At 52.3% G+C, this 24,343-nt stretch overlaps 2 protein-coding genes across 6 annotated transcripts in view; one reads left to right on the top strand and one right to left on the bottom strand.

Moving 5' to 3' along the window:
- Positions 1–2,804, top strand: part of OPA3 (outer mitochondrial membrane lipid metabolism regulator OPA3) — a 98,846-nt gene extending 96,042 nt beyond the window's left edge. The window contains exon 3 of the mRNA XM_064293829.1: positions 1,094–2,804. Coding sequence (XP_064149899.1) covers positions 1,111–1,608 — 498 coding nt within the window. The 5' untranslated portion in view covers positions 1,094–1,110 and the 3' untranslated portion in view covers positions 1,609–2,804. The remainder of the gene's footprint in view (positions 1–1,093) is intronic.
- Positions 2,805–3,473: 669 nt separating this feature from the next.
- Positions 3,474–17,575, bottom strand: VASP (vasodilator stimulated phosphoprotein). 5 transcript variants are annotated; one of them, XM_010586457.3, is made up of 13 exons: positions 17,269–17,575; positions 10,276–10,447; positions 10,029–10,194; positions 7,840–7,924; positions 7,287–7,342; positions 6,928–7,169; positions 6,717–6,811; positions 5,717–5,768; positions 5,532–5,568; positions 5,265–5,310; positions 5,027–5,117; positions 4,449–4,506; positions 3,474–4,331 (listed from the first exon to the last, which is right to left on the bottom strand). In XM_010586457.3, the coding sequence occupies exons 1-13, from the start codon at positions 17,271–17,273 to the stop codon at positions 4,294–4,296; spliced, it is 1,143 nt and encodes a 380-aa protein (XP_010584759.1). In that variant the 5' UTR covers positions 17,274–17,575; the 3' UTR covers positions 3,474–4,293. The 5 variants fall into 5 exon arrangements, with proteins under 5 accessions (XP_010584759.1, XP_023398942.1, XP_010584758.1 ...); XM_023543174.2 differs by having other exon boundaries at positions 5,532–5,565; XM_010586456.3 differs by having other exon boundaries at positions 5,532–5,565; positions 6,717–6,814; positions 17,269–17,574.
- Positions 17,576–24,343: the final 6,768 nt, after the last annotated feature.

Raw genomic sequence — 24,343 nt, 5'->3', positions numbered from 1 at the left:
GGTAAAAATATATATAACAAAACATTTGCCATTTCAACACACAATATTTTTAAAAATTCAATTTAGTCAAGCAAGAAGTAGAAGGATAAACTTACTATTTGTTATCATAAGGTTAAAGTAGAAGAAACAAACGCAGAAAAGATCCAAAGTGTGTTCATCTTTGAGGAGCAGGATGAAAGGTGGAGGTGGGAAGGCAGACTTCCGTTTTTCAATTTACTCTCTTCTATTTCCCCCATATACGAGTTTTAGTTTTCTAACTAAAAGGAAGAAAGGGTAATTATTGATCAGAGTGTGGTTGCTATGGCGGATAATTGGAGGGGAGGAAATATAAAACGTTATCAGAAATTCATTTGCAATGAGCTGGATGGAACTTTTCCACCCAATCAGTGCATGAATCCATGGGTGAATATTAATGAGTCCTGGAGCGAGTCAAAAGGTCCCTGGGTGCTAAACCAGTTTGCCCTTGACTGCTAACGTAAAGGTTAACATAAAGATTGGCGGTTCGAATCCACCCAGAAGTCCAGCATCAACTCTACTCCTCTGTTGAGTTTATAACGGTACAAAGGCTGAGAAGCCTTGTTTACGTAAGTGGTTAGGTGAGGAAGGGGTAAGCGCTGAAACCCGCACAGTGCACACGCTTCTGGAGCCCAGAACTGCCAACTCCTCCTTCGCGGGAGGAGGGAGAAGCCCGGCTGGCCCTGGGCTGGAGGGGTGGCGGGGGAGAGGGTTGTGGAAGGAGCAGCGAGAGCCAGCTTTACACCTTCTGTGGACTTTGCTCCTGGAAGTCCTGTGACCCTAGTCTGAGCACCTCCCCTCCAGAGCTGGGTTTTTCATCCCTGGCGGCTCCTCAGAATCTTCTGGGCTCTTTTAAAAGACGCCCTCGGAGCCACCCTAGGGTGGGTGGCTTGATATCCCTGGAGTGGGGCCAGGCTCAGGTCTTGTTTTAAAGCTCCCTCCGCACCCCCAACCCACCCCTGGTGATTCTGGCTGCGGCGGCCCATTGTTCCCCCCCCCCCCGGAATACCGAAGCACGGAGGGGCGGGGCTTGCAGGGGACTCCCTGAGCGCGGCCTGACCCCTGTCTTCCCCTGCAGTGTACCACTGGGTGGAGATGCGGACCAAGATGCGCATTATGGGCTTACAGGGCGCAGCCATCAAGCCGCTGAACGAGGAGGCGGCCGCCGAGCTGGGTGCCGAACTGCTGGGCGAGGCCACCATCTTCCTCTTGGCCAGCGGCTGCCTGGTGCTGGAGTACTGGCGCCACCAGAAGCACCAGCGCCACAGGCAGCTGGAGCACAGCGCCGCCTGGGACGCGCTGCAGGACGAGGTGGAGCACCTGTCGCTCATGCTCGAGGCGCTGCAGGCTCAGGTGCAAGCGGTGCCGTCGCAGAGCGCCCTGGAGGAGCTGCGGGCGCAGCTGCAGGAGGTGCGCACCCAGCTCGGCGCCCGGGACGCACCGCCCGCGCCCTCCGCACTGCCCCTGGTACCACCCACAGCCTTGGCACCGCCTGCATGTCCTGCCGCGCCCCCGGCACCACCCGCGGCACCGCCCACATGCCCGGTCACGCCCCTGGCACTGCCTGCGCCCCAAGCAGAGCCCGCGAAATAGGAAGCCTCAGGGTTCTCTGGGCCTTGACCCAACAGTTGTCTGGGCTGCGACGTCCGACTTGGCCTTCTCTCTGCAAATCTCCTGCCCAGACTGACCCAAATAGCCCCTCCCGGTCCCTTTCGGGGCAAAGGCGACCCAGGACTGGGGCTGCTCCAACAGGCATTTGGTAACCTCCCTACTAACCTGCCTAGTTACCACTTAGATCTCCACTCCCCCTGGTAGGACATTCGAACAGGGACACCCCCTCCCCCAGCCCATTGGTTTTGCACTTTGGAATGGAAAGGGTGCCTTCCTGTGCACCTGACTCCACAAATTCGGGCCCAGCAGGACATCCTTCTCACTCTTTTGGCAAAACAAAACTGCATCCTCTCGTTGGATTTATCTAATCTTTCATTCTGTCACACACATCCCCCCCCCCATTTACCTGAGGGGTGATCCCTTCCCTAGGACGCTCGTCCCTTACACAAGAACACCCCGTTCCTCCTCCTCATTGGTACAGACCGGTGTAATGAAAATGCGGAAACTTCCAATGGACTTAGCTACCCGTCATCTTCAATCCACCTAACTCGTTAGGTGGAAAAAAATTACAAAAACAAAGATCTTGGACTGCCTTAGCTCCAGTGAGTCACTCTGCGGCGCTACCTCTAATCCACCCTCGACTGGGATTCTCCCCTACCTAAGTGGATTATTCCAGAAGATCCTCCCTCCATCCTTTAGTCTGTGGCACAGTCCACTGGAATGGCAGGGTCTTCCTGCTAGATTCCACCCCATCTCCCATCCGCGGTCTGTTCCAGCAGGACACGGTCCCTTGGGGTGGGAAAATTGATCCTGACTTGGGCTAATCCCTCCTATCTTCCGATCTCAGCTCCCTATTTACCTGTCTCCAAAGTCCCTAGACCTTTCTACCTTCCTTGTCTCCTCCTCTTCAGTAATCTTTCATGGGGACCCACCTGCCCCCACACACACCCCCACCTCACCCCCCCCATCTTCCATTCAAATCAATTCCTCAGACTACTCAGGGATCCCCCTTCCCTCCTTCCTGGCCTTGGACTGGTCCCACAGTCCCCCTTTCTCAAACAGTGGCCTCCAATGGGGCTACCTGCCGCGAATCTCCGAGCTCCCCACCCCACCCAAATGGAATATTCCACCAGCCAGTGTTACTGACCCCACCCGCTGCCAACCTATTGAGCCACTGAAGGGGGGGGGGGGGCGGGCGTATGAGCCCTTTGAGTTCTGTTTTTTTCCGGACTGTAAATATTTCATAATTACAAGAGCACTGGGGTGAAGAAGTTATCTTAAAAATGTATCTGAGAACCAAGATGTGCGGCTGCAAATGGGTACAAAGCTCATTAAAATGGGAGGAGCTGGGTGGGCTCTGGTGGAGAGGAGGCAGAGTTCTCCTAGGAGCCCTTTCGCAGTGGAGAAACTGAGGCCCAGGGAAGGCAAAAGAACTTGCCCAAAGTCACATAGCTGATGAGAAGCAGCCCAGGCTCCTTCCTCCAGGGTGGGGGAAGTAGGTGGGGCAGGGGGAGGAAGCTGCCTGGTAAGGGACTGGAGGAGGAAGGACTGGAGGAAGGGTGGAGAACCAAAACCAAAAAACCACTGCTTTCGAGTCATGGTGACCCTAGAAGACAGAGGCGAACTGCCCCATAGGATTTCCAAGGCTGTCATCCTTACGGAAGTAAACCACCCTATCTTTTGCACTCAGAGCGGCCGGGGGGTTCCAACTGCTGACCTTCTAGTTAGCAGCCAAGCACTCCTGGGCTCCAGGGAGAACCAAGTCTTCCCATAAGCTGCGCCAAGGGAAGGGCAACCCTCCTATCCTCATCAGAGCAGCTCTTCAAATCACACCAGAGATCTTCCCATTTATACAAATCAGCAGATTTATTCTGCAGGGGCCCATTTTCAAGAAGCTAAAGGTCAAGGTGGGAGAGGAGAGGTTTCCTCCCCTTACCCTTTTTCCCTCATCTTATTTTCCCCAGGGGGTAAAAATGGCCTGGACCCCCAAACCTACTCAAATAAAAAACCAAAAAACTGAGGTTCCAAAAAGTTACAGCATCTTAATTCCTCATAGAAAAGGGGAAGGAGCCAGGGGAAGGGGGGGTCCCTGGGCTGGGGTGAGGGACCCCCAACCTGAAAGGACAGCTCCTACTTAAATAGCTGCCCCAAATGGGACGAGCCTGGGGCTACAGCATTTAAAAACTCCCCATGCCCCATTTATCAAAACCAAAGAGAAAAAAAATTTCCCTTCCCACCCTCCAAAAAACCCAAATATATATATATATTTATTTTCTTAAAAAAAAAAAATTTTTTTTTTTTGAAGGCATTAAGCGATAAAGTGAATGTAGAGCCAGGGAATGTGTAATTCCCTCCTTCCTTCCCCCTGACTGTGGGGCTAATTGGTACATCCCCAGTAGAGGAACCAGCCCAGAGGGGATGGTAGAGGGGAAGGACCAAAGGGAACAAAGGGGGGGGGGCCTCCCCAGCCAGTCAGCAGCCGGTTTGGGTGTGGCATGGCGCCAGGGAAGCCACACCTCCTTGGAATTTTCCAAGAGGGATGGGGAGTGGGAAAAATGCATTCCTGTGTAGTCTTCAGCCAATTCCAAGTCAAGTCGAGGCAGGGGAAAGCTGGGTGATAGGTGGGGTGTGCAGAAAGGAGAAGCGGGATCGTCTGGGTCCCTGTGGTCAGGGGGAACCCCGCTTCCTCAGCTCCTGGACAAACGCTGGAAGGAAACAAGGGCCAGAGGTCAGGGGCAGAGTCTTATCCCCCTTTCCTTCCAAAACAAGGCTCTTTCCAAGGTGCAGGATCTCTCCAAAATAAACGTTAAAAAAAAACTCACCTTCAATTATTTCCTCTTTCACTTTTCGTAGTTCCTTTCTCACCTCTTCTATAAGTTCCTGAAAATAAAAGAGTGTAGCCAGTCAGGGGGAAGGGGGAATTGCAAAGATAAATCCCCTCTTCTCATTGACTGAAGGGCCAGAGAACAGAGGTTCAAGATCCTCCTCCCCACTATGGCATGGCTGGCAAGGTCACAGAATGACTGGAGGATTTTAGGAAAGAATTCTGGATCCTTGGAGCCAGAAAAAAAGTACTGGAGAACGTCCAGTACCAGGGTTGGCAAATACATTCCAGGCTCCTGCCAACTCTGATCAGTAGTGGATGTCTGTTTTGGGGCCATGTGCTGGAAAGGATTCTGGGTACTCATCCGGTATGAGTGCGGTGATGGATTAGTACGGTCTGCCACAGGCACCGGCAAAGGTGGTACTGGTGTCTGTGTCATCCCTGACCTGATACAATCTCTCCTTTCTCAGGCTGGAAAACTGAGGTCAGGGGCAGAGTCTGGACTCAGACATCCTCTCTTCCTGTGGCCCATTTTTATCCCCAACCCTACTCCCAGCTCCCTCCCCGCCAAGTTACCTGTTTCACCCTGTCCAGATCTGACTCATCACTGGAGCTGGGTGTAAAGACATTGGCCTCGGAGGTGGTCACTGAAGAAGACGACTTCATCCTGAGAGAGTTGGGGTTGTTTGGGACAAAAATGGGATTAGAGAGAGAGGACCTGCCTTCCATTCCAGGCATCATACTTTGTTCCTCCCTATAAATTTGGCAAGTTCAGCTCTTCTGCTGGGATGAGACCATGGTATTAACTGCCCACCTTGGCAAAGTTGTGCTGTTCTTCTCCCAGGGTCTTCGCACAGATTCTGGGGGACAGGCAACAAATCAGAAAGATGAGGAACAAGCAGTAACCCCCTTCAATCTTTTCTCCCCCAGCCTCCCTCATCAACCTCCATTCAAAGAACCACCTCAGGAGACTACAATCCCCAGCAGTGTTTGCACAAACCCTTCCTTAGGGTGCTTTATATGTGAAAACAAGGCATCCTGGGATTTGTAGTTCCTGTAGCCAGACTGGGCTCTCACTCACCAGTCTGGGCTGGGACTCTGGCCTCTGGCTCCACCTGCTGGTGGGAAATAAAACTGTCAGGAGCCAGTCCCTGCTCATATTCTTTCAGGTTTAAACCCAACCCATCCCTATCAAACCCCCTCCCCAATTTCCCTCCCCAGTGGTACAGCCTAAGGTATGTTGGACAGAAAGAGCCCCTAACTCACATTGGCTGATTCATCCTTGGGGGGTTTCTCCCCAACCTGTGTAGCTTTCCTTCTGCAGGAGGGCAAGGCACAAACAGATGGCTTCAGTCCTCCCCCAGTCACCCAATTCCCCTTCCCAGAGTTCTAGAAACGTGGATTCCCGTGGTGTCCAGTTCTGGCATTCCTGAAGGCTATGGAGACTTAGTTGGAGAAGTCAAAGAGAGTGCTGTTCCACACGGCTCGTGTTTAGGATCACAAAATTCTAAGGGTGGGGGCTCTATTTTAGAATACTGGAATTCTAGGGATTGCTATTTGCAGAATTCTGCAGCAGGATCTCCTGAGTTTCTAGAACACTGGGTTTCAGAACATTCTAAAGGCTGCCTTGGCAGTTGTGAACCTGAGTCGTTTCAGGAGATGACAATCCCCAGCATCGTATCCCAAACCTGGCTATCACAGGGTGAGCTTTCACCCAAAGAAACCACAGTCCCTGGGCAGCGCAGATGGTTACGTGCTTACAGCTCGGACCCATCCGCAGGTGCCTCTGGAGACGAGCCTGCCGATCTGCTTCTGAAAGGTCACAGCCTTGAAAGCTCTATGGAGCAGTTCTCCTCCGGACACGTGGGTCCCCATGAGTCAACGGCAATTAACAACTGTTGTTGTGTGCCATCAAGTTGATTCCAACTTATAGCAATCCTATATGACAGAGTAGAACTGCCCCGTAGGGTCTCCTAGGCTGTAATCTTTAAGGAACCAGGTCACCAGGTCTGTTCTCCTGACCTGTCGATTGGCAGCCGAGTGCTTAACCATGGAGCCACCAGGGCTCATTAACAATTAGAAACAAAACAGGAATCTGGCCCCTCCTCCCACCTGGCTCTACTGAGCTAGAATTTTCAGGGATCTGTTTTAAAAACATCTCCAGGTGATTCTGCTTCAGTTAGGCTTGGGAACCGGTGGGCTAGTGGGTTTCCTCTGGAGCTTTTCTGAGCGGACTGAGGGGTCTGCGACAGGACATCACGCTCACCTACGGGCCAGCATGGCATTCATCTCTTCCATGAGCCCACCTGTGCTCCTCCCGCTCTCAGCTTTGGGGGCCACGGGCCCCCCTGAGGCCTCCTCCTGCTAGAAAAATTTAAAAAGGGGAGAGGGCTTTCTGGGGTAGCCTCCTGGTTGGCCTCACCCCATTATTCCATCATGGCCCCAGTCACCCCACACCCTGCACCCCGGGCCCTCACCTTGCTGACTTTCCTGAGTTTGGCACCAGCAAGGGCTGCGGCCAGTCCAGGGGCTCCAGCCCCTCCGCCGCTGGGGCCCTGTGCTGTGGGCAGAGGGGGCGCAGGAGGTGGGCCTGCCCCTGCTCCATGCCCTGCAGCTGAGACCCCTGAGGGAGGCAGACCCGGGGGTGGAGGGGGACCAGGAGGAGGGGGCGGTCCTGGAGGTGGGGGTGGCCCCCCAGCTGGGGGGGCAGGCGGGCCTCCTGAAACATATACACAAAAAAGGGGTGTTGCTGAGAGATGCCTCATCCTTTGTTGTCCAGCTGGCCCACCCTCTCCTCCAGGGAGGCCTCGACCCCCAGGGCCATTCAAACCATCACCTGCACTGGAGGCCCTACGTTCACGCTCCACGTGTTCCGGCTGAGAGGGCTGCTGCCTGGGGAGGGGGCAATAGAGAAACGGTCATTTAGGGCCCCAAGGATGGCCAGTGACCTCCCCTGCTTTGCTTCCAGCCAGACTGGGATCAGGGGAGGCTGGCTCCTAATCCCCCCACCCATGCCTTCCTTCCCCAGGGTCCAGGAAGGGGATGGAGGAAGGGATGGGCAAGGAGTATGAGGAACTCCTAGCATTCTAGTCATCAGACTTTCAAGAATATCTTAATTACGAAAGGCCAAGATTCTTTAACCAGATTCTGGACTCTGGGAACCTGGAGGGCTAGGGTTTGGCGTCCAGGAGGTTTTACTCTGAGCATCAGGGATTTTTGAACCGCCAAGGAAAAGAGTTTCTAGAACTCCAAGAGTTGGGCCTTTCTGAAAGATGTGAATTTCTAGTCTTCGGGGAAAGTTGGCAGGTTCCAAACTTTCAGCGTCAGGGGTTCTGGAACATCCTAGAGCTCTGGGCGTGGTGCAGTTCCCTGCCCAGGGAGGGCCCCACCTTTTCTGCTGCTCCACCTCCTCTGGGGACGGGCCATTCTGGACCGACCAGGTGGGAGGTGCTGCGGGTGGAGGAGGCGCCCCTCCTGGAGGTGAAAGGAGAAAGTCAGGGAGATGAGTCAGCCCCGGAACTCTGCCCTGCCTGTCCCTTGACGCTCTCCTGCCTCAGCCTCCCAGGAATCCTGCCCAGAGGCACTCACTTCCTTCTTCCTCTGACACTCGGGGCTGAGGTGTGGGCCAGGGGTGCTTGTCGGAATGAGGGTTCCAGCACCAGCTCCCCTTTAGGAGCTGCTGTGAAGTGGGAGCTGCTATGATGTCTACGTGACAGGTTTGGAAGCTAAGGCCCAGAAGGCAGTCACTTGCCCAGAGTGCCACAACCTGGAATTCCCAGGAACAAGACTCAACTTCAGGCCGACTGCAGCGTCCAGGCTCTTAAACACCACTCAGCAAGTAACCTACCCCCAGGCCCTTAGGCTCCCTTGTGACCCATTGGTATTTCTGTGTGCTCCCAGGCATGCAAGCCTCTCCCCACTAGCTCTGAAGTTTCCCCAGAAGCAAACACCTCCGCCATTTGGTGATTTCGAGTTCTACAGACACACAGCCAAACCACACCCACTGCTGTCGAGTCGATTTTGACTCATATTTTGCCTCCATGTGACAGAGGAGAACTGCCCCATAGGAGAACTGCCCCACAGGGTTTCCAAGGCTGTGATCTTTACAATCAATGCCCATGGAAGCTGCAGTCAAGAAATCAAAAGACGCATTGCCCAAATTGGCTGCAAAAAACCTCTTTAAAATGTTGAAAAGCAGTCTCCTTGAAGACTAAGATGCACCTGACCCAAGCCATGGTATTTTCAATCACATCATATGCATGTGAAAGCTGGACAAGGAATAAGGAAGACAGAAGAAGAACTGACGCCTTTGAATTGTGGTGTCAGCGAAGAGTATTGAATATTCCATGGACTGCCAAAAGAACAAACAAATCTGTCCCGGAAGAAATAAAGCCAGAATGCTCCTTAGAAGCAAGGATAGCGAGACTGCGTCTTATATACTTTGGACATGTCAGGAAGGATCAGTCCCTAGAGAAAGACATCATGTTTGGTAAAGCAAAGGGTCAGCGAAAAAGAAGGCGGCCCTCAATGAGATGGACTGACACAGTGACTGCAAAAATGGGCTCAAGCATAGCAACGATTGTGGGCATGGCACAGGACTGGGCAGTGTTTCATTCTACTGTACCTAGGGTCACTATGAGTCAGAACCGACTCAACAGCACCTAACAAAAACAACGATCTTTACAGAAGCAGACCGCTACATCTTTCTTCTGCAGAGCGGCTGGTGGGTTCAAACCACAGACCTTTCTTTAGCAGCGAAGTTCTTTAACCACTGCACCACCTGGGCACCTTGGACACATAGCAGAACCACTTAAAAGCCTTACTACTCAAAGTGCGTCCGTCAGTGGCTCGCAGACTCACCATCTGCAGGAAGCCTGTGAGAAATGCAGTCTCAGGCCACGCCCCAGCCTCCTCAACCCGGCTTAGCATTTGCATAAGACCCTCAGGGGACTCGGGTGTACAAGCTACTTTAAGAAACACCAGTTGGGGCGATTTTTTTGTTTGTCATCTCAATGCCTGAAAATTGATGATGATGTGACACAATGTTACCTGGGGAGGGGATACTGACTGGGAAGGGGCACAAGGAGACTTCCGGGGCCAGGGAATGTTCTAGAACTTGATCTGGAAAGCGGTCACAGGAGTGTGCATGTATAAAAATCCATTGAGTTATGAACTGTGCATTTTGTACATGGGGGCACACAGGAGTTCATTAAATCCTCATAACTCTCCATGGTAGCAATGAATAAGCCCCATTTTACAGATGAATAAACTGAGGCTGCAGGTCCCTGGGTGGTGGGAGTGGTTTGCACTCGACTACTAACCAAACCCACCCACGGGAACCACTGAAGGCAGGACTGGTGATCCGTTATTGTAAGGATTTTAGCCGCCCCCCGCCAAAAAAAAAAAAAACCCTATGGAGCTCAGTTCTACTCTGTCACATAGGGTTGTCGTAAGTTGGAATTGACTTGACGGCAACAGGTCTGGTTTGGTAAACTGAGGCCCAGAGTGATGAAGCAGCGGCCCCAAGGCCCTCTGCCCGCCTCCTGCCCACCACCCCGGCCCCACTGCTGTTTCTGACCTTCCAATGCCTCTAGGGCGCTGGCCATGCCTGCGGCAAACTGCGCTGCATCTTCCTTGCTGCCGAAATTGAGGCCCCAGACCTGGCGGGCATCGCGCCACTGATGGAAGTTGGGAGTGGCCTGGTTGTACTTGACACCTCGGATGATGGCACAGTTGATGACCACCTGGCAGGAGGGGAAGGTGAGTGACAGGCTGTGGGGTCAGGGGTGGGGGACTCAGCCCAGAGGGAGGGAGGGGGGCTTCACCTGCTGGTCTGGCTGCATCTTCCGCCCAACGACCCGGAAGGAGTTGGCCGTGGGGTTGTGGTAGATCTGGACACGGCTGAAGGCTTGGGGGCCTGTGCCAGCAGGCAGCCACCGCTTGTTGCCGTCATCGTAAAGCATCACAGTGGCCCGGCTGGAGCAGATGACTGTCTCGCTGCCGGGAAGTAGGGAGAGAAGGAGAGGCACCAGTTAGCCAAGTGGTGGCACCAGCCCTCCTCCAGGGGCCGGTCACCTCCTCCATCTTTGGGAGATTCAAAGGAACCAAAACAGAATGCGTGAGGTAGAGAAAGCCACACAGAGAGGCTCAGGGAGACCAGAGGACAGGAAAAAAAGGTGGGAGGCACGGACTGGCAAAGAGACAGAGTGATTGGGAAGAGGAAAACAAGACAGCAAGACAGAGAAAGACCTACAGGAAGAGACACAGAAAAACCAGGAGAGAAGAGACGGGAGACAGAAAGTGACAGACACAAATGGGGGAAGAGAGGAGAAAGACAGACAGACATGGAGAGGTGAGAGGGTCAGATTGCAGATAAGGAGACCAACAGACTCAAAGACACAAGAGATAAAAATGGAGAGACAGACAGATGGAGAAAGACAGGGAGGTGGAGACAGAGAGAGAGAGAGAGAGAGATGCAGGTAAGAGAGAAAGAGTGAGGCTGGAGGAAGGGGGAGGGTGGAAGCAGGAGCCCTGGGCTGCCCTCTTGAGCAGCCAAGCACTCTGTGCACTCAGTTTCCCCTCTCTACCAGGGTGCTTGGCAGAGGAGGAGCTGAGGCTGAGGGAGAGGAAGGGTGTGAGGCTGCAGCAAGGCAGGTCCAGATTCCGGGTTCTTCCACTTCTCCCCCCAGAGGAAGTCAGGTGTTTGCTCTAGCCCACTCCATCCCTCCAGCTCCTCAGGGCACTAACTGCCATTCAGCAGACACACCCTGCTGGGGTGTGCTGGCTGGTGCTGGGGACAGCAAACACCGGTGACCAAGACAGCTTCTGTTCCTCCCTCCCAAGGCTCACATTCCAGTGTGGGAGACAGCTGGGGGGTCAGGGAGAGCTTCCTGGAGGGGGTGACCTCTGACTCAGTCTCAGGGATCAACTGGTTCAGAGTTCAGGATCTGGTGTCCACCAGACGTGGGTTCAAATCCCCACTGAGCCACCTACTTACTCCATGTGACTCAGGCAAGAGACCTTCCCACATCTATAAACTGGGGAAGTAACCGTACCCAACTCTCAGGACTGTGGGAAGTAGTACACAAGTCAGGCACATAGAGCGCTGCCTGGCATGTACTGAGCACTAGGTCACTGTCAGCATCCCTATCAAGGGCACCCATTGACACCTCAGACAGCTGCCTCCCTCCGGACCCCCTACCAGTCCCCCTGGGAAGGTTCAACCCTCCCCTCCCCTAGAGGGGAAGTGACTTGCCCAAGGTCATACACAGACCTGGGGGAAGTGCTCCTCCCCGCCCCCACCCCCACTTTGCTTTTTCCTGAAAAGAGGAAGTTAGTGGTCAGGAGTTTCCGGGGAGAGAAATTATACCCCCAGTGGCTCTATCTCTGCTGTTGCTGTGAAAGGCCTCTCTCTCTTCCCCCTTGGGCAGGGCAGGGAAAGCCCCTTAGTAGACCCAGCTCTGCAACCCGAGGCCAGGCAGCTGAGCCCTGTACCCCAAGTTTACATAATGATGGTAGCCCTTCCCCTTATCAGGGGGTTCAGCTGGATCAGGCACCCTCCTAAGCCCTGTACCCAGAGTGACTCATTTTTCTCTCACTAAAAGATAGACACTATTTCATCCTCATTATTGCAGGTGAGGCCTGCAAACTGAAGCTCACAGAGGTCGAGTGACTTCCCCAAGGTCACACAGTGAGTGAGTTAGCAACAGGAGGATGTGAACCCAGACCACCTGGCTCCCAAGTCCACAGTCTTCACCACTGGCCACTGAGTGGGCCCTACCCAAACATCAGCTGCTGTTTCCAGACAAGCGCAGCCTCAAGGGCTGTTTCTGGCTTCTGGTGCCCCAGCAGGGCAGGGTTAAGGCCTCACCCACACCTGCCACCCACACCCAGGGCAGACTCTGGCCAGGTGCCCAGGGCTGCCATCGCTGCCCTGCCTTGGTTGGGTGCACTTTGCTCTCCCAGGTGGCCCTGCCCTGCTGAGTCTCCAGCCTGGCCCGAGAGCCAGGCACCAGCTGGGTAACCCTGGGCTGGTCCCACCTCTCTCCAGGCTGCAGTGTCCCCATCCCAGAAGGTTCCTGTTTAAGTCAGTTTAAGCTCCCCTTCTTGGAAGCTCCAATGGCTCGTGGCTCCTGGCTCCAGGCTCCAGCAGAGTCAAACCCAAGTCCTCAAGGGGCAGTCCATTATCTACCCCCATTATCTCTTTGATTTCCTCTTCTCCCTCTCTCCCTAGCTAGCTCTGTTCTAGCCCTACAGATCTGTTCCAGCCCCACCAGACTCCCTTGCTGTGCCTTCTGCGCTCTTGCCTCAGGGCCTGCGCACATGTTCTTCCTCAGGCCGGATTCTCACCTCCCTCAGGTCTCTGCTTATAAATCACCCGAGAAGCCCTCCCTGGCCACCCTGTTACACTTCTTCATAGCACTTGCCTCTGCATAACACAAAATTTATTACTGTCTGTCTCCCAGACCAAAATGCCAGGCCTGCGAGGGCATGGAGTTTTGTTCCTTTTGTTCACTGGTGTGTCCCCAGAACCTAGAATGATGACCAGCACATAAACCAAAAAACCAAACCCATTGCCATCGAGTCGATTCCGACTCATAGCGACCCTACAGGACAGAGTAGAACTGCCCCATAGAGTTTCCAAGGAGGGCCTGATGGGTTTGAACTCCTGACATTTTTTGGTTAGCAGCCATAGCACTTAACCACTACACCACCAGGGTTTCCAACCAGCACATAGTAGTAAGTACTTAATAGTTGTTGGCACAAACAATTAAGTGCTTGACTACTAGCTGAGAGTGTGGGAGTTTAAACCCACCTGGAGGTGAAAGAAAGGCCTGGCGATCTGCTTCTGAAAGGTCACAGCCTTGAAAACCCTAGGGAGCATAATTCTACTCTGCACCAATGGGGTCACCATGAGTCAGAACTGACTCGACACCAACTAACAACAAACACATCTCTAAAAAGAAAATTAACGACAGCAGCTGACATTATCAGTTAGCCTGTGTCCCAGACATTTTTTGGTGCCTTGTACCAATGTCCATGTGAAACCTCACAACAACCTTATGAGATGGATACTGATGCTGTATCCTTCTGAGAGATGAGGAAATGAGGGCACAGAGAGGCAAAGACACTTGACCCATGTCACACAGCAAGTCAGCAGAGGGGCTCAGATTTGAACCCAAGTCCTCCCCAGGTTCCCCCCACCCCCGCCACGGTGTTTTTAACCTCATTGAAACATGAGAAAACAGCTAAGTTTTTTACATTTAAAAAAGACAAGGTACAAAGTGGTGTGTATCAGAGGTTTTTAAAAAAAAAAGGTGAGGAGGATATAAATACATGCACGCAGAGGGGTGACGTAGCCTGAGGCTGCTACGCAGCAGTCCTGCCTAGCTGCCTCTGAGAGGACTGGGGGACAGGGAGGGAGGAAATTTCACACAGTTTACCCCCTATGAACTGCTTGATTATTATTTTCTCTCTCTCTCCATATCCTTCACCTTGGGCTACTATTAGCTATATAAAACCAATTCGTTATTTAAGTTCAGAAAAATAAAACTGTATAAACTAAGCATAACCCAGAATAGAAGACCACACAGCCCGGAAGTGGAGGAGACTGAAACTAGGTCCAGCTGATTCCAGGGGTCTCCTGGGGCCTGGCACCCCTCAACCTGACGTGGGAGAGCCTTAACCTCAGCCAGCCTAGGACCCACCCGCCTCCCACCCCCGAATCCCTACATTTTAGAAAATGTATTTGGTGGATGAAAGAGGGTTCAAGTCACTTCCTTGCTTTGTGGCTTCACCTGTCTGGACCTCAGTTTCTCACTCTGGAAACCATAACGCACTGGGTTGGTTGTAAGGAATAAATTTAGAACCCTCCATACATGGGAACTGATAGCCAAAACAGGAGGGAGAGAGCTTCCCATCATTGAGGGTAATCAAGCACTTCAATGACTCCAGTTTACTCAAACCTTCCAGACTGAAGTCTTGCCCTTTCCTTCATCCCCCTTCGACTTATCCCATAGCCACTTCATACCATAAAACTTGTGACCTCTCAACTCCACCCTGGAGTTGAAGCAACCCTGGGGTAGGGAACCAGAACCAGGGTCCCAGCCCTGCCTGTGGTGCTTTGTGTGGCCTCATTCCAGTCCCTTCTCCTCCAAGGGCCTCAGTTTCCCATAAATGTACAGGAAGGTCAAGCTTCCTGCCTGAATTCGTTTTGCTTATCTGCTTCATCTTAAGTGTCCCTAGAGCGAAAATGTGTTACCTGTATTTACAAAAAGTTTTTTTTAATGTCCCTCCTTCTTTAATTAAAAAAAAAAAAATTTTTTTTTTTTATAGCATATAGTAATTTGGAGACAGCCTGGGTTCAAACTGTTTGATGTAGCAGGAAATTTGCTTCTCTGTGCCTCAGTTTTACCATCTGTAAACTGGGAGGGCTGTAATGACATTAACCTCCTAGAATTGTGAGGAGGATTAAACTGAATCAGGCCCTAGTACTGTGCCTGGTACTGAGCAGATGCTTGAGCAAATGTTTCTTTCTTTTCTTAAATAACAATAATAACAACTACTATTACTGGAAGAGGGAAAAAATGGGCTCAAATTCTTCCTGAATCCATTCTGCCTGGAGATTTTCAGACTACTTCCCCCCTTCTCGGCCCTCCCAGAATTCCAGCTCAGAGTCCTGTACACACAGGAGACACTCAACAAATATTTGTCAAACTGGGAGAAAAAGAAATATATCTTGTAATTTTCCATGTTAATATCCTCTCCTTCCAACTGCCCATCGACTGTTCCAGCCTAACCAGCCTAATCAGAGGACTGAATCCCAGCACTTCCCTACTCCACCACCCCCAAATTGTCTAGGATTTGCTGAGGGGCCTTTATGCTATGGTTTTCTCTTTGAGCCTCAGTTTCCCCAGCTGGGAATAGAGGCATGGTTCTCCTGAATCCTAGTCCTTGGAGAGGGGGCAGAGCCCAGAAAGGGAGACCCTGCAGGAGGTGGGAGTGACCCTCTAGTGGGATAGGATCAACTTCTGCCCACCCCCCAGGAGGTGGGAGGTTTGGCCACAGCCATCACAAGAGGGGGCCCTGTGGGAGGGCCAGGGCCTCGGGGCTGGGGGTAGGGCGGGAGGCCGGCCCAGAAGCTGCTCCTGCCCTTTTACGGTCTCACAGCGAGTGAGGCAGCACTAACTCGGACATCCGCCATCCGCCTTCCTTGGGACCGGAAACGCGCCTGGGGGGGGACAAGAGGCGGGGCTGGGGGGGGGCAGTGGGAGAGCAGCGTCCCGTCCCAGGGGAAGAGGGTGAAGGAAGACCGCAAACTGCCCCCTCTCCAGGGCAGACCTCAAGGGATACTGCTATAACAGGGAGAAAGCTAGACAGGAAGTCTTGAAGATGTCTGTGGGTGCCCCCTTGCTCCGAATTTTCCAACAACCCCTTTCCCAGCAGAAGGAACAATCGGGAAGAGAGTTCTCTAATGGTCATAGAAAGGAATGCCACCCGAATATCAGAGGCAGGGGTGTAGGGGAAGTGGGAGTGTGCGGGCACCAGGGGGTTAATCCCCAGCAGTCCCCTGGGGCCTTCCCCCTTAGGCTGGGGGCTTTGGGGCAGGAAGTCCCAGAGAGAGTGGAGGAAGGGAGATAGTATTGTCAGGCTCCAGCCCCAATGGAGAGATTATGGAGGGTTGTGAGTCCCTTCCCCTAGCCCAGCTCCCGCACTAGCCCCACCCTCAGGTGAGCCCGGGAGTTTTAGGGGAGGCCTCATGAAGACACAATCCCTGGGTGCCTTGGCCCCTCACCCTCAGGATTAAATTCTTGGGAAGATAACTGGAACTCTCTGGGAAGCTTAGGTCCCAGGGGGAGAAGGCTATGACCTTGAAGCTTTCTTGCGCCCCTTCCTCCAACCCCACAGCTCCCGAGGGCCCGGCAAGGCTGCGGGGAGGGGGGGGTAGGTAAGGGACCGGGGTGAGGAGAGCTGCCAGCCCAACGCGCTCCTTGCCCGCCCCCCACACCAGCTGTCTCGACAGGTGAGTCAGAAAGACAAAGGCCCCCCTTCCCCCAGCTGCCGCGCCCCCTCCCTCTCTAGGGCCGCGCAGGTGGGGGAGAAGGGCCGCCCTGCTGGCTGAGGGCAGGGAACCGCCCTCCGCACAGAGCGCTCGCTCTGTCCTAGGCACGGCCTGTTTCGGGAACCCTGTGGGTGCAGAGAGGCGCGGGAGGGGAGTCCCAGCCAGACCCTCGAGGTTGCGTCTGGGTCCATCAGTCCGTCCGAACTAACCTCCTCCACAAGAGGATCTGAGTGTCCCTCCCCCCCAAAATTTAGAGGATTAAGACGTACCCCTGAAGTTAGGAAGCGCGGTTCCAACTGGGGAGACTTTTCCAGCGCCACGTAAAAGGGGACCCCGCTAACAGGGGTCTGCGTGTTTGCCTCTCTCCCAGGCTCCAGAGTCCCCAAGCCGATCCCTCCCATACCCCGAGTTGAGGTTTGGGGGGATTCTGAGGTCTGCCTAAATTCTGGCATCTCTGCGGAGAGAATTCGCCAACTTAGAGGTCCCCTGAAAAAGTCTTTAAAATTCGGGAGTCCTCGGAGCGCCCCCAAATGCGAGGGCTCCCAGGAGAACCTCACCGGCATCACCCCGAACCTTAGGAGTCTGGGGGAGGTGGCCAGTATTTGAAGCTCGTCCAAGGGGATTCGGCCCCAAATCTAAGGCTCCTAGCACCCGGTCCCCAAATTCCAGCCCCAAGCGAGCTGGGGGAGGGGGGACAAAGGCAGGGCGAGGAGCCCGCGCCGGGCGGGGAAGGGTCGGGCTGCAGTTCGCGGCTCACCTCATGGCTGCTCACTGGCGGGTGGCGCGCCCACGGGGTGAAGGCTCCCGGGGCGCCCCTGGCTCGCTGTTCAGGGGTTCGGGGCTGGCTCCAGGTTCTGCTCAGTCTCCCCCAGGGTCCCGCCCCATAGAGTCCGGCTTCCTGGGGGGAATGTGGCCGGGGCCGAAGCGGGTCCTCGGTCGCCTTCTCCCCCTGAGGTTTGATGGGGGTCCCTACGGCAGAAAGGGGGTGCGGCGTCCCCTCCCCGGCGCGCCCCTCGGCCGGCAGCGGCTACAATGTTACTCTTACTACTGTACTTCTCTTCGCTACATTTCGTTCCAAAATTCCACTCCCCGCACCCACAATGCCCCGCGCCTTAAAGGGGCCGCGGCTGCCTCAAGGCTGGGGGTGGAGGGCGCTTAAAAGGGCAACGCGGCACCGTTGACTTCCGCTATTTTCCTTGTCCTCAATGTGAGTGCATAGGGGTGCACTCCGGGGGTCACCCAAAAATTGGGGGGGTAGCTCGGTAGAAGGGAAAGGGATCCTTTCACGATCCCTATGTCTCCCCCAGTATGGAAATTCTTAGGGCGATCGAAACGGGCACAATTTTTCCCCTCTCGTCCTCCCCATTGACTTCTCCATTTCTTTCCATGTTGCTAAATTTTGGGGGGCGAGGGCTCGGACCCTCTGGGTAAACACAGATTCCCTCAAATTTTGTCCCTTAAACCCCACCTTCGGAGCCCCCAACGTCTCTGTCTTCTCTGTTTATGAGAGGGGTTACTGGGGGGGTGAGTCCCCTATCCCGTACAGGAGGGGGCTGGGTGGTTAGGGTCCCACCCTTCTAACCGCCCGCCCCGGGAAGGTGAGGAGGAAGTGGGCCGAGGGGGCGCGGCCGGCCTATGACTCACAGCCGCAGGGTCGGGGTGTGGGGTGAGGGGGGTGGGGGCTGGGGAGACGGGCGGGGGTGGGGGGAGCGGCGCTAGCCTGGGGTAGGGATGCGACGCCGGGCTCCTGTGTGGGCCCCTCCCCACGCACGCCCCGCCATGACTCAGTTTCTCCTGCGGAGGATGGAGGGATCATCCCAGCAATCTAGGGGGCCCGGAGGCGGGGAGACCCCCAGGTGTCCCTTCCTCGGGTCCCCCTTTCCCAAGCGCCCGCTCAAGGCAGAACGCAGCGCCCGGACCTCTTCCGAGGCTTCCGCAGCGAGTCCCGCAGGCCCCGCCCAAGTGACGTCACCCCGCGCGGCCACGCCCCCCGGAGAGTGCCACCTTGTCCGGGTGAAGTGCTTACAGGAGGGCCTGGAGCCTGAGAAATCTTCACTAAGATGCGTGCAAATGGGTAGACTGAGGCCTGGAGGCAGGGAACGTATCTGGGCTATGGCCCTCTTGCCGGAGCCCCAGGGTGTGAGTGTAAAACCAACATTTCTCAGGACCCAGCAGGTTCGACGATGCCCTGTTGCTGCCCTCCTTCACCTGGGGAGCTCCTCACCTTCTAGGCCAAGCCCTGAAAGGAATTCTCTGAAGCACCGAGTAAATCCCCTCCCCTTCTCCACCCCACTGTGGATACCCTGAACCCTGATCCACCTAGCTTGTAATTGTTCTTCCGTGTGTCTTCTCCAGGTGGGAGTTCTTTGGGGGCAGGGTTATACTTGATCGATTTCTAGGCTTCACCCAGCCCTGCCAGAGTCAGCAGCAATCGAATTAGGACCTCAGTTCCGTGGAATCTTGGTCAAGTCCTTTCTCCTCTCTGGGTCTCTGCTTTCCCATCTGTGAGTATTTCTGGGTGCCAGAGGTCAGCAGACTTTTTCTGTAAAGATCCAAATAGTAAATCTTGTAGACTTTGGGGGCCACGTAAGTCCGCTTTCACATATTTTTCTTTACAACCGTTTAAAAATATAGAAACCATTCTCAGTTCAAACCAAAACCAAACTCGTTCCCGATTCTGACTCATAGTGACCGCATAGAACAGAGTACAGCTGCCCCATAGGGCTTCCAAGGAGCAGCTGGTGGATTCGAACTGCAACCTTTTGGTTAGCACAGCTGAGCTCTTAACCACTGAGCCACCAAGGCTCCATTCTTAGCTCAAGTACCATTACAAAATAGGTAGCAAGACCCCTCCACTAGAGAAACCCTTGCATATGTGCACAAGTAACCTGTTCAGTGGTCTTTGCGGCAGCAGTGCTGTCGGAGCAGGAAATTAGAAACAGCCTAAAGGCCATCAAAGGAGGGACGGATAGCTAAACCATTGCATAGCCCTCCTCTGGGCATCAGCTGAAAAGAATGGAGTGTGTAATTGCATGGAAGAGATCTCTATGATGCTGTTGAGTGACAAAACAAGTTACCTGGTATGAAAAAAATCAAGGAAATACCAAAGATGCCATATATTTGTGAGAGGAACATAAACATGTGTGTACATGCAGAGGAAGGAGCCGTGGGGGTGCAACTAAAATGCTGACAGTTTAAACCCATTCAGTCGTTTTTCAGGAGAAAGCTGGCGATCTTCCCCTTAAAGATTACAGTCGAGAAAACCCTATGGGGGAGTTCTACTCTGTCTGTCACACAGGGTTGCTGTGAGCCGAAAATCAGCTCCATAGGACCTACAACAACATGCAGAGCAAAAGACCTAGAAAAATTCACTCCTTTTTGGTTACCATTCTAGTTATCTAGTGCTGCTGTTATAACAGAAATACCACAAGCGGATGGCTTTAACAAAGAGAAATTTATTCTCTCACAGCCTAGGAGCCTAGAAGTCCGAATTCAGGGTGCCAGCTCCAGGGAAGGCTTTCTCTCTTTGTCAGCTCTGGTGGAAGGTCCTTGACATCAATCTTCCCCAGTAGAGAAGCTTCTCAGCACAGGGACCCCAGGTCCAAAGGACATGTTATCCTCCTGGCTCTTGTTTCTTGATGGTATGATGTCCCCATGTCTCTCTCCTCCCTTCTCTCTCTTATATCTCTAAAGAGATCGACTTAAGACACAATCTAATCTTGTAGATTGAATCCTACGCCATTAACATAAAAAAAACAAAAAACTGAACCCAGTGCCCTCCGACTCATAGCGACCCTATAGGACAGAGCAGAACTGCCCCGTAGAGTTTCCAGGAAGTGCCTGGCAGATTCAAACTGTTGACCCTTTGGTTACCAGCTGTAGCACTTAACCACTATGCCACCAGGGTTTCCCCTCATTAACATAATTGCCTTTAATCCTGCCTCATTAACATCATTGAGGCAGGATTTACAACACATAGGAAAATCACATCAGATGACAAAATGGTGGAAAATAACACAATTCTGGGAATTGTGGCCTAGCCAAATTGACACACATTTCTGGGGGGACACAATTCAATCCATAACAGTTACCAGTGAAATAGGGAGCAGGAATGTGAGGAATTCATTGGTCATAAAGATCTCAAGCCTCATCCTGGCAATGCCAAGTTTGATCCTGCCTACAGGGCTTTGCACTGGCTGTTCCCTCGGCTTGGTACACTTTTCCCTGGAGTATTTGCACCCCTAGCTCCTTATCTGTCAGATCTTTGCTCAAATGTCCCCTTTTCCCTCTGCAGAGGCCTTCCCTAAGGCCCCTGTCTAAAACACTACCCTGAGGTGGAAAATTCAGTGGCTGAGGGTGGGGGATGGAAAAAGACTTTTCATTGTGCACCATTTTGTATCCTTTGAATTTCGAACCGAGTGAATTGATTACCCATTCAAAAAACAAATAACAATTTTAAAGACCAAAGTAGGGCCCCTAGTCATTTTGTTATCACGTCTCTGTTTTGTTTTCCTTGGGATACTTGTCAGTGTTTAAGATGACCTTATTTATTACAGGTCAGTCCCATGGGGGTAGGGTTTTCAGCTGGCCTTGCTCAAGGTTGTAAGCAGGGCCTCAGGCACAGCAGGTGCCCTACATTGATTTGCCAACTAACTAGGTAAATCTTGTTTATGTTTTCTACAAGGAAAATATGTCTTAAGTTACTTAAGTAATTAAAATTTAATAAGAACTCTAACCAGCCCCAATTAAAAAAAAAAAATTAAACAGATAAAAATGGGAAGGAAAGTGAAGGTTATTGAACTGAGTGATTTCTCTGGTTCTGTTCAGCTGTAAATATTTCAAAATTTTGGGGGGTTTTTTTGGTCTGAATGGTGTGTGGAATTTCCCCCTCATGTAAGATTTTCTGTCAGAGGGAACTAGGAGAAAGGAGAATAAGCACTCTGAAGTTCCTCCATGGGCTATCTTCCTTCCGCTGGTCCTCTGAGCTGGGGAAGGGGTCAGTTTTCTTCCTTAGTTGCGTGGGGCCCCCAGCTGAGTGGAGGATCCCCAAAGGACGACAGCTGTCAGGCCTCCAAGCTCAAGGCAGCACTTGAATGGAGGCTGGTGGGCTTTCCGGTCCTACCGTGCCCCTTCTGTAATGCAAAATGTGGGAAATGGTGAATGGGAACCCCCTTCTCGCCCTCTCAGCATCCACTTCCCTGTCGTCTGGAAGCAGCACTCATATTTCCTTTGAGGGTCTACCATTCCCCAGTCTTTCAATCCATGAGGTTTGGCTGGAGCAGCCCCAACCCCAAGTGCTAAAGGTGGGCATGTGACCCTAGCCAGACCAATCAGAAACACAGAGACTGATCAGACATGTGACTCAGTTGGGCCAATGAGAACCTGCTATGGGAGGACTGCTGGAACTACTGGGAAACTGGTGCCCGCTCTCCACTGGGGATGGTAAGATGGTGGGATGTGAGCCTGAAGCTGCAACTCTGCTACCTCCCAGACCTGCCTGGGAATGAAGCCAACTCAAAGAAAACAAAGCTAAGAGACAACTCCTGAAGACAACGTCTGAGAGCTGGATCCAGCTATACCTTAAGTCCCTGAATGCTTCAATTACAGGATCCAATAAATTTCCTGTTTTGCTGTCACAGGTTAAATTGGGTTTCTGTCACTTACAACCCAAAGAATTCTGATCAAGACCTCCTTCCATTGCTTAGAAACTATCAGCAATCCCCCCTCATCCAAAAGATAATAACCAACCTCCCTTTCCTACCAGGTAAACACCTTTGGATTCTGGCTCCAGCTTTCTCCTTCACATTTCTTCCCTGACTCCTGCCCCCACACCTTAATTTATGCTTCACTACCTACTACTTCTCTTCTGCAGCTACCTGAGTCCAACTCACAACTCTCCTGTCCAAGACCTAGATGGTTCTCAAGGATATTGTCCTCGGGGTCTCTGCACTTCGTTCAGCCCTTAGAAACCAAAAAACCCAAACCCATTGCCATCAAGTTGATCCCGACTCATAGTGACCTTATAGGACAGAGTAGAACTGCCCCATAGGGTTTCCAAGGAGTGCCTGGTGGATTCAAACTGCTGACCTTTCAGTTAGCAGCTGAACTCTTAACTACTATGCCACCAGGGTTTCCATTCAGGCCTTAGGGAACTGTTATTAACATTCCCCAAATTCTTCTGCCTTATTCCTGGTTGGAGGGCTGATGCTTGGGATGATGGGCCTTATAGAGCCTTGCAAAAACAAATAAACCCATTGCCATCTAGTCAATTCCAATTCATAGTGACCCTATAGGACAGAGTAGAACTCCCCATACAGTTTCCAAGGCTGTAATCTTTATGGATTACATTTGAATTATGCTGTTGGTGAAGAATATTGAATACACCACAGACTGCCAGAAGAACGAACAAATCTGTCTTGGAAGAGATACAGCCAAAATGTTCCTTAGAAGCAAGGATGGCGAGACTTTGTCTCATGTACTTTGGGCATGTTATCAGGAGGGACCAGTCCCTGGAGAAGGACATCATGCTTGGTAAAGCAAAGGGTCAGCAAAAAAGAAGGCCCTCAATGAGATGGATTGACACAGTGGCTGCAACAATGGGCTCAAACATAGTAACAATTGTGAGGATGGTGCAGGTTGGGGCAGTGTTTCATTCTGTTGTACATAGGTTGCTATGGGTCAGAACCAACTCGAAGGCACCTAACAGCAACAATCTTTATGGAGGCAGACTGCTTTAGACCAATTATTAAGACTCCCTGAATTTTCCTGCCTGATTCCTGGATGGAGGGAGTGGTGCTTGCAATGATGGCCCTTGCAAATAAAACCCAAAACTGAACCCCTTGCCATTGAGTTGATTCTGACTGACGGTGACCCCGTGTATTACATAGTAGAACTGAGCTCCATAGGGTTTTCTTGGCTGTAATCTTTATGGAAGCAGATCACCAGGCCTTTCTTCTGTGGTGGTGCTGAGTTCGAACTGCCAACCTTTCCAGTGCATACCCCATACACCACCAGGGATTTTATAGCATCTTGCAGGGAGCACATACCTTGAAAATGAAACAAAGTTCCTTCTCTATATTGCCTCACCATGCCTAGCACGATGCTTCAGGGCTCAGGGTGGAACTTTATTAATTTAACAGACAAGTCCCTTGTCCCTTCCGGCCTCAATTTCTCCATATGTAGAGAGAGGGGGGTTGGATTGAAAGCTCCTAAAAGAAACATTCAAAAACACAGGGTCCTATCTCAGTTAATTGGCCTAATAACGTGTTTAGTAGTTCTGTTCTACCTCCTAGTTCATTGTATAGTGTCTGGGGTCTTAAAAGCTTGCAAGCAGCCATCCAAGGCCCAACAGTTGGTGTCCATTCACTTGCAGCAACAGAGGAAGAAGGAGAATCAAAAATAGGAGGAGGCTATGGAATGTGTGGCTAATTACCTCCATGAACAATTGCCTCCTTTGTCATGAGACCACAAGGATTGGATGGTGCCCCGCTACCATTACTGAACATTTTGGTCAAAGATTCCATAGGAGAATCCTGATCAAAAGGGGGAAAATGCAGAACAGAATTTCAAATTCTCATGGACTCTAGGCTTTTCTGGAGCCAAGGAGGGTGGACGAAGCCCGGAAACCATTGTCCTGAGATAATCTTTAAACCTTAAACCAAAAATATCCCTTGAAGTCATCTTACAACTGAAAATACTTCAGTCGAACTAGTAGAAAAGCCTGCCTTGAGCATTGTGCTCTTTTAAGAACTATTGACAGGGGCTCAAATCGATAACAACTGGAAAGACTAGATAGGAACCGTAGGGAGCAGTGAATTTATCTTAATGAGGGA

The sequence above is a fragment of the Loxodonta africana genome, chromosome 11 (genome assembly GCF_030014295.1).
Source record: "Loxodonta africana isolate mLoxAfr1 chromosome 11, mLoxAfr1.hap2, whole genome shotgun sequence".
Classification (NCBI taxonomy): domain Eukaryota; kingdom Metazoa; phylum Chordata; class Mammalia; order Proboscidea; family Elephantidae; genus Loxodonta; species Loxodonta africana.
Note: the sequence above shows the minus strand (reverse complement) of the source record. Positions and strands in the feature narration are given on the sequence as shown.

Excerpts from the sequence above, each read along its gene's own strand:
- VASP (XM_010586455.3), bottom strand. Across the intron at positions 7,925-10,028 it reads CGCCCTAGAGGCATTGGAAG|GAGGGGCGCCTCCTCCACCC; the intron begins GTCAGAAACAGC and ends TTTCACCTCCAG. Across the intron at positions 7,343-7,839 it reads GAGGTGGAGCAGCAGAAAAG|GCAGCAGCCCTCTCAGCCGG; the intron begins GTGGGGCCCTCC and ends CCCCCTCCCCAG.